We start from the raw sequence: 8,727 nt of genomic DNA on the forward strand, positions 1-8,727 counted from the left end.
AATATAAAATATTTCATATTAAAAAAAAAAAAAAAAGCCAGTCTATGTTCTTCCACATTTACATAGTAAACTAACCCTTTAAGGATCAATGTTCAGTTTAACAATCTTGAGAATTAATCTAAGCAGGTTAAAGATGTCCAATACTACCCCGACTGCTAAACCCAACATAATTAGGTCAGGTCAGCCAAGATACATGTTATTAAAATTAGTTTGCTGCCCAATATGTGGCAGATTGCTTATTACACTCAAGTTTGAATCCATAAAAAAAGTGACAAGTCAGTTTTTCTGATAACAGTTTATTGGCCTGTCTGTTGCACAGTTAGAAAAAGAATCCCAGGATTTTGCCTCCTGTGTGTTTTCGCCTTGCTTCCTCATGGTCCATAATGCCAGCTGAAGTGGTTAGCACAATGTATCTGAAAGACAGTCCATAATATGCACAGTTAACACAAGATAGAAAAGTAATATATCGAATACTTAAAAAGACTTTAACAAATGCTAGTTAAGGTTTACTGAACAGATTAATTTATGAAATTAGAATTTACATTACACTAAGTTACCATTTGAATTTAATAGAACTCTACCTATGCAGATTTGTTTTAAAATAAGGGGGTTGGGTAAGAGGGTAGGGTATCTTTTTGTCATTGAGATAAAGGCAGGGGGAACTCTTAGGGTAAGGAAGCATAGGCTCAGGATGAGTTAGGGCCATATAGAGACTCTCTAGACAAGTCAATCCTCCCAGTTCTTCCTGCCTACTATACAAGCGCTATACACTATTTAGATTACACCCCCCCTTTTTGTTTGTTTTATTTGTGTTAAACACTTAAGACATTTGTCGTCTACAAAAGGTAACATTGAGCAATATGTACAAATGCTTTATTAATGTAATTTCTACTCCGAAAATTTTAATAAAGAAAGTGTAAAAAGATTAGATTTAAAATGATCTCATGTATTTCCCATAGCTGGTTAGTTGGAATGTGTCTTCTAGCCTTCATAACCGATTAAAAACCATGAAGCCGATTGTTCCTAAGTTTTTTACAATACACAATAAGCTTGTAGAGACTTACATTCAATAACAGACAGGACAATTACACCAACCGAAAGTTAAGAGCAGAGAATATTTATAGTGTCTTGGCTTATTTATTTAAATAAATCAATTTCTACCTCTTAAAAACAAGACACTGCCAGACATACAAAGTATGTTAAGTGTGTAAATGAAATATTCAATAATCGAAAAGATTGGTCTTTATTGTAAAGTTAAAATTACACATAGTATGTTAGGATAAGCCAAGTATAGCAAGAGAAAGCCAACCACTCTAGAAACAAATATTAACCCCTTAACGCCGTTACGGCGTTCTATGCCGTCGCGGCTTTAAAGCCGTTGCGGCGGCATAGAACGCCGTAACGGCTGAAGCCCCCAGGAGGTAAGCTATACTTACCTCCGCCGCGATCCTCTTCTGGGGGTCTGCCTGAGAGCCCAGGCAGCCCCCCTCCGGCAAATGAGGCCCCCGGGGGCCATGTGATCGCTCTCAAAGAGCGATCACATGGCCCCCTATAGCTGGCTATGGATCTGCCAGCAGGGGGACTGTCTAAAATATTAGAGAGTCCCCCTGCTGGTAGGTAGTGTAAAAAAAAAAATTAAATACACATGTTAAAATAAAATACAAGTATTTATATATAATATATGTATATATATTATATATAATATATATACATATTATATATGTAACGTCATACGTAATGTATTTTAATATTAATATTAGTATATATTAGTATTAAAATACACTTAGAATGACGTTACATTTATAATATGTATATATATATTATATATAATAGATCTACATACATATATATAATTACAATAATAAATAAATAAAATATTGAAACAAAATTTAAAATAAATTATATATTCATATGTAATTTCATTCTAACTGTATTTTGTTATTAATATATATATATAGGAAACAGAATACACTTAGAGTGACATTCTATATATATCTATATATAAAATACAAATAACCGCAAATATATATATATATATATAGATAGATAAATACATATAATTACATGAAAGATTACATTAGTATACACGTAGAATTTAAATACCTATAAATGCATATATATTAAAATTCTACGTGTATATTTAAGTAATTTTTTAACATAATGATGTCATTTAATTAATTAAAATTTGATTGACATGCCTGACAACACAGGGAGAAAGTGCAGAGAATTTAATTCGCAAGCACTATATTTGACCCTGTAACTCTCCAAGACACCATAAAACCTGTATATAGGGGGTACTGTTTTACTCGGGAGACTTCGCTGAACTCAAATATTAGTGTTTCAAACTGGTAAATTGTATTACAACGATGATATTTTAAGTAAAAGTGACGTTTTTTGCATTTTTTACAAACAAACGGCACTTTTATGGACTATATTATTGTTGTACTGTTTTAAAACACTAATATTTGTGTTTAGTGAAGTCTCCCAAGAATAACAGTACCCCCCATGTACAGGTTTTATGGTGTTTTGGAAAGTTAGAGAGTCACATATAAGGCTCGCATTTCATTTTTTTGACATTGAAATTTGCCAGATTGGTTATGTTGCCTTTGAGACCGTATGGTAGCCCAGGAATAAGAATTTCCCCCATGATGGCATACCATTTGCAAAAGTAGACAACCCAAGGTATTGCAAATGGGGTATGTCCAGTCATTTTTAGTAGCCACTTGGTCACAAATACTGGCCAAATATTAGTTTTTTGCTTTTTTCACACAGAAACAAATATGAACGCTAACTTTGGCCAGTGTTTGTGACTAAGTGGCTACTAAAAAAGACTAAACATACCCCACGTTCAATACCTTGGGTTGTCTACTTTTTCAAATGGTATGCCATTATGGGGGTAATTCTCATTCCTGGGCTACCACACCGTCTCAAAGGTAACATTACTAATCTGGAAAATTTCAATTTGAAAATGGAACGTTCTATATTTGACCCTGTAACTTTCCAAAACACCATAAAACCTGTTAATGGGGGGTACTGTTGTACTCGTGAGACATCGCTGATTACAAATATGTGCATTTTGTTGCAGTAAAACCTAACAGTATTATGACATTTACAGCTAAAATGTGAGGCGGAACTACAAATTAAAAAAAAAAATCAAATTTCTTACAGTTTTTTTTTTTATTTTATTCATAATAAATTGTTTCATATATAAATATTTTATATGAAATGAAAGCCCTGTTTCTCCTGAACAAAATGATATATAATAAGTGTGGGTGCATTTAATATGAAAGAGGTGAATTACGGTTGAACAGACATATAGCGCAAATTCCAGTTTGTTTACGTTTTGATCAGAACGTGCACTATTGACTCCGTCCTGAAGGGGTTAAGCTTGTTGTGCCAAAATGAAGATTTTTGTTTTCTTCAATACATCACTACATCTGGTGAATACACTACAACTGGCAAGCAAAACAAATGAATGCATATTAAAAACAAAAACCCTCAATGCACCACAACCACTACACTGCAGCACTTATGGTGCCAGGAGTGCCCTGGCGATCTCTGGGTAAGATGAAAGCTCAACTACTTAATGAGAGCTAATGGAAGCTCTAGCCTCAAAGACTACAGATGCACAAGAATTTAGGCAACGTTTAATAAATCCTAGAGGACTATGGGAGATGCACATCTCAAAAACAGCAATATATCAGTCTGCTGTACAGTGAGTAGTTACAAAAGTGGAAAGCGCAAGACGAAAAAAAAATTAATCTAAACTTCAGCAGCTGCTGTCCTCAAAGTTTATACAAAAAAAAAATAAAAAATAAAGCCTAGCCACACAGAATTTGTTGTTTTATTGGAGACAATTCAGCTTCTCTGTCAGATTTTGAGAAGCACAAGCATACGTGATTGTGAGTCCTTGTTGGCTTCCAGTTATTTAAAGAAACATTTTTGCACTCAAAAGAAAAAACACAAGTGTAATTTCATACAGTTCAACTTAACTTCCCTTCATTACTACATATATTCCATAAGGGTTTGTCAGACACATTGGTACTTGCAAAAGGATGACCACAATCTCAGCTACATCCTGGTTTCTGCAGCAGCAGGCATTTGATATGATATCAGCCAACAAAGGACATGCATATTTGAGTTTAAAGGACCAATAAAGACACCCTACCCTGTCCACTTTATCTCAATCAAGTGGTCTCGGTGCAGCAGCCCTGTTTTAAGCCTTCAATGGAAAACAGCAACTAGAGGTGCTATTGCCTCCAAAGTAAAAACCCAAGCATTGCTCATATCCATGGTTTTTGGGACACAATCTCATCATGCCAATCAGCAGCACATGAAAATGCTGACCTGTATTATGGATAAGATATATGCTGCAGGACTATTGATTCAGCCCCCGATTTACTTATACATACTGCAGGACAGCCCTTTCTGTATGATTGCCATTAACGTGTATAAATGATGTGTCCCAGAAAACAGAGCATTTGATTGGAGGAGTGACGTTTATCAAGAACTTACCCAAACTGACGTGATGGGAGGAGATTGTTTTGCCATTTCTCCAAATCCTTCAACTGGACATCGAATCTGGGGCTGATGACGCCACACTGCAAGGAAATTTCAAGTTTTATCACAAGTAAACATAGCTACACATAAAACCATTTGTGTTAGCAGTACCACAACACAATAAGACACTGGTTGTTGGATGTTCTACACAGGCAGGAGCCACATAAACGCTCAAAAGTACACAGCACCTTTTATGATATCTAAAGTGCCAGTATACTGGTAAGTTTATATAGACATTTAACCATATTTAAAAAAATGATTTACATTTTGTTACATAAAATTCAAAATGTCAAACCTCTATATAGAATATTTCAAACGACAAGGGATAGAAAGTGTCATTTTTAGGGACCAAGCATGTTCCCACACTTTCAAACCTGTGCTACTCGATGGCTTGACTGGAAAAGGGTAAATATTTCACTTTGAGATTTGCAGACAATTTGTTTGCAAATATTGCAAGATTTTAAACCAGTTCATTAAGCATTACAGTATATCAGAAAACTGAACTCTGACAGAAAATGGTTTCATAAAGGGTTATATTGAATATGCACAAGTTGAGGATATGGAGCCATGGCTACATGTCAGACATAGGCACGTCAATGAGACGAAGCAGTCACAGTACCCTTTTCATTAAAAGCTTAATGGGTTACATATTATTAAAAGTATTGTAATCAATTTCACTCTGCATCTCTGAAACATTATGGGCACCATTGGGAGACTGAATCTATCTTGTACCCATCCCACATCAGAACACTCACCTTGTTAAGTCTGCCTGTAAGATTTACAACTATTTTTCCAGCTCTATGGTCATCAATAATTTCAAACTCTCCAATGTAACCTAAGAGACAAAGATACAGATTAAATTTGACTTGCATATGTGTTAGTCTTTAATACATACAGGACACCAAGTTTAAGATGTAAGAGTCCTACTGCTGCAGAGCTAGCCATTACCCAAACCATAACACATTTCATATTGTTACAGATTGGGCAAAAAAATAAATACGTTTTATATTAAATCCATAGGCTGCTTGCTTAAAGTGGGAAGAGTCACATCTGGGTGTCAATTTCTAGTTTCCTCGTGCCCAATAAATGCTGGGGAACTGCTTACTAGAATGGAGTAGAGCAAAGTAAAAATCCAATCAATTGAAGATGCATAGCCAAATGCCACGCTCCTCTAATCCAATGTTGCCAACAGCAGCATTCTATTCCGAGAGCAAATTTTACTGTCAAAAGGAGAAGCAACTCTAGAGCAGTCAGGAAGTAAACATTGCAATTTCTAAGTGAGTGACTATACTGTCCCTTTAAATGTGCGTGGTATGTTGTTGCTGGTAACAACGAGAACATACCATTTACATTTGGTAGCCACAGGGATTCGAAAGAGAATAGAGAACCATGTCTACAGTCTTAAACCCAAGGTTTGTACAAAGTGACAACCGGTCAGGACAATATAGAGGAATAAAGTGCACTAAGGTAGCTGGGGACAAAAAGTTAGAAATTTTAGGTTTTTTTTCCTACTTACCATGCTTCATCATCACTGTTAAGAATCGCACAATCACTTTTGAGCACGGTCTGATGAGGACCTGGCGCTTGCCACGTTTCTCTGCATTGTTAATGCTTTTAAGGGCATCTGCAAGAACGTTCATGCGCACCATGGTGCCTACAAAAGGAGGGTGAAGGAAAAGAATAAATTAAAATGTAGCCTTGAGTAAGAAAAAAAAACAAAAAAAGTTTATTTTTAACATTCCAAGCCAAATACAATGGTTTTGATATTTTCCCCAAGAGGAAGCTGTAAAGTTACATCCTTAACAACCCATACAATAAAGTGGAAATAAGTTACAGAAGATAACCCTTAACCAAAGTAGAGTGTCACAGTGATCAGGGCTTTACAACATCAAATCTAACAGATCTACACAATCGCTGAACAGATTTCAGATAATTCAGCACAAACTGAATACCAGCAGGTCTACAATCCCTTTAGTGCCGTTAACATACTATAAATTGACAATCTTGCATCTATGCATAGTTTTTTTTTTTTTATAGTAAGCATTTATTTACTTCCTGGAGAGCAGTGTACTATCACACATACAATGTGTGTCTAACCAAATATTTAATTTATATTCCATTAGTTCGTCCAACTAAAGCTAAAATGATGCTTCTATGAAAAAGCTCAAAACCAAATTAAGAACACTGCAAACTTCTGGCAACAAAAAAAAAGCCAAAAAAATAAATAAAAAACAGATCTATCCAAATCATGAGGGATTTAAAACTGATGTTTACATAATTAGAGAAACTAACAAATTTAGAATTCCATCAACATAACAAAAGGTAGAACACAACATGACAGATAGGCCACCACTGAACAGCAATATTCCAATTCATTGCATAGAACTGCCATGTATATTTTGTATTCAAACAAACAATAGGACCACTCTATCACCCAAGCACTATTAGAATTATACAACAAATTTAATATCACAGACTAGGCCCATTCTGTTTTACTGCACCCTCCAAATACTGGGCAAAACAAGAATTTCACCACTAAGCACCGAACATAAAGTTACAAAAAGGAGGTAAATATACTCAATTTGTGAACACTGCCAAATTGGAATTTTTTTATTTTTTTTTATTTTGCACCAATTAATTGTCCTCAATGTTACGTCACTTTCAAACTTGTACAATTATGCGTTTAGTTATTGAGAGTTATTGAACATTATGAGTTGCCCGGTACCCTATAGCCTGGAAGGCCAGCACCATGACCCCTCTTATTACAGACTGGCAGCCATCAGGATCCCAGGCTCCCACCAGCAGTACTGATGTCCTGAGCCAGGCCAGTCCTAGTAACCTGCCCCGGGTACTGACTATGGATAACCACGCCATGGGCAGCCCGGGCTCCCGGCTCACACAGCACGGAATAACACCGCCAGAGTCAGGCAGGAGACAGGAGGGACCGGCCCCAGGCTTCCCGACCGATCTCCCCGCCAGTTACCGACCCAGCCTCCCCCATAGTCAGCTTACCGGAGAGAGCCCACTCTGCCCTGTGAGAACCACCCGCTCACACAGCGCTCAGAGCTCGGATGGCCGGGATAGGAGGCGGATTACAGACAGGCCCGGGCACAGACATTACTTACCGGGTCTGCAGTATGGCGGAAAGAGGGAGGGGGAAGTGCTCGCGGGGCGATATGGGATCTTTGCAGGTCTCGCGAGAAGAAGCCAGGAGAGCACGGGCTAGTTGTTGGTAATCGATCGCCGAGAGCAGAATGCCGCGATCACAGTGTGCGCCGCATGTGGTTGATTGATTAGTATACCCTGGCTATTTGAAAGAACGGAGAGGGCAAGGGACAGCGAATAGTAGTCAGTGCTGACACATGCTGCGGCTTTATCCAATCAGCCGGGAACTGGCAATCAGATGGGAATTAACAACAGACTAGCTATTAACGAAATATGTTCTTATATCACAGCTTGGATATATCTGCCACTCATTGTTTCAGCTCTTATATCATTTTACCCTTTCACAGTTACTCACTAAGCTCTGGAATAAAAGGGAATCATGACATGTCACACACGTCATGTGTCCTTAAGGGGTTAAAATTAAAGGGACACTGCAGGCACACAGACCATTTCTGCCCATTGGAGTGGTCTGGGTGCCAACTCCCACTACTCTTAACCCTGCAAGTGTAATTATTGCAGTTTTCATAAACTGAAGGGAGAGGGGCACTGTAGGGTCCTGCAGTGCCAGGAAAACTAATATGTTTTCCTGGCACTAGAGTATCCCTTTAAAGCTGACTTGAATACTTGAGATTTTTTTTTCTAATTTGGCTATATTGATCTTAAAGGGATACTATAATGTCAGGAATACGAATGCGCATATATAGGTCTAATACTGATGTTTAGACTACTGGCCCCCTGTCAGCAAAGTAAAATGAAAGGTGATTTAATTCGCCTTTTCCAGTGCCATTCGAATCTCCTTGCAGCTAGCACCACCTCATTGGCTGAGATCATGGAACTTGATCTCTGGCAATCCAGTGTTTTCATCGCGCATGTATGGAAAAATGAACGCTTCCGCATCAGCATCTCCCCATAGATAGATAGAGATGCATTGAATCAGTATAGGGAACATTTAGCACTTCCATGCAGAGCGTGAACATTTTGAATGTCAGTGCTGCACATTGT

The 8,727-nt window shown here is 37.4% G+C and overlaps 1 protein-coding gene across 2 annotated transcripts; it reads right to left on the reverse strand.

Annotated features, from left to right (window-relative positions):
* Window positions 1-280: 280 nt before the first annotated feature.
* Window positions 281-7,782, reverse strand: RPS15A (ribosomal protein S15a). Of its 2 annotated transcripts, none has more exons than XM_063428850.1 (5): window positions 7,686-7,782; window positions 6,077-6,214; window positions 5,316-5,395; window positions 4,516-4,601; window positions 281-413 (listed from the first exon to the last, which is right to left on the reverse strand). In XM_063428850.1, the coding sequence occupies exons 2-5, from the start codon at window positions 6,207-6,209 to the stop codon at window positions 320-322; spliced, it is 393 nt and encodes a 130-aa protein (XP_063284920.1). In that variant the 5' UTR covers window positions 6,210-6,214; window positions 7,686-7,782; the 3' UTR covers window positions 281-319. The 2 variants fall into 2 exon arrangements, with proteins under 2 accessions (XP_063284920.1, XP_063284921.1); XM_063428851.1 differs by lacking the exon at window positions 7,686-7,782 and adding an exon at window positions 7,573-7,674.
* Window positions 7,783-8,727: the final 945 nt, after the last annotated feature.

This window comes from Pelobates fuscus, chromosome 8 (assembly GCF_036172605.1).
Source record: "Pelobates fuscus isolate aPelFus1 chromosome 8, aPelFus1.pri, whole genome shotgun sequence".
In the NCBI taxonomy this organism is placed as follows: Eukaryota; Metazoa; Chordata; class Amphibia; order Anura; family Pelobatidae; genus Pelobates; species Pelobates fuscus.

What these genes read in the sequence shown, in the direction of transcription:
- RPS15A (XM_063428850.1), bottom strand. Translation starts at nt 6,209, where the DNA reads ATGGTGCGCATGAACGTTCTTGCAGATGCCCTTAAAAGCATTAACAAT. An exon ending in AACAGTGATGATGAAGCATG is followed by an intron (nt 5,396 to 6,076) that starts GTAAGTAGGAAA and finishes TTTGTCTCTTAG; the next exon opens with GTTACATTGGAGAGTTTGAA. An exon ending in CTCCCATCACGTCAGTTTGG is followed by an intron (nt 414 to 4,515) that starts GTAAGTTCTTGA and finishes ACTGTCTTTCAG; the next exon opens with ATACATTGTGCTAACCACTT.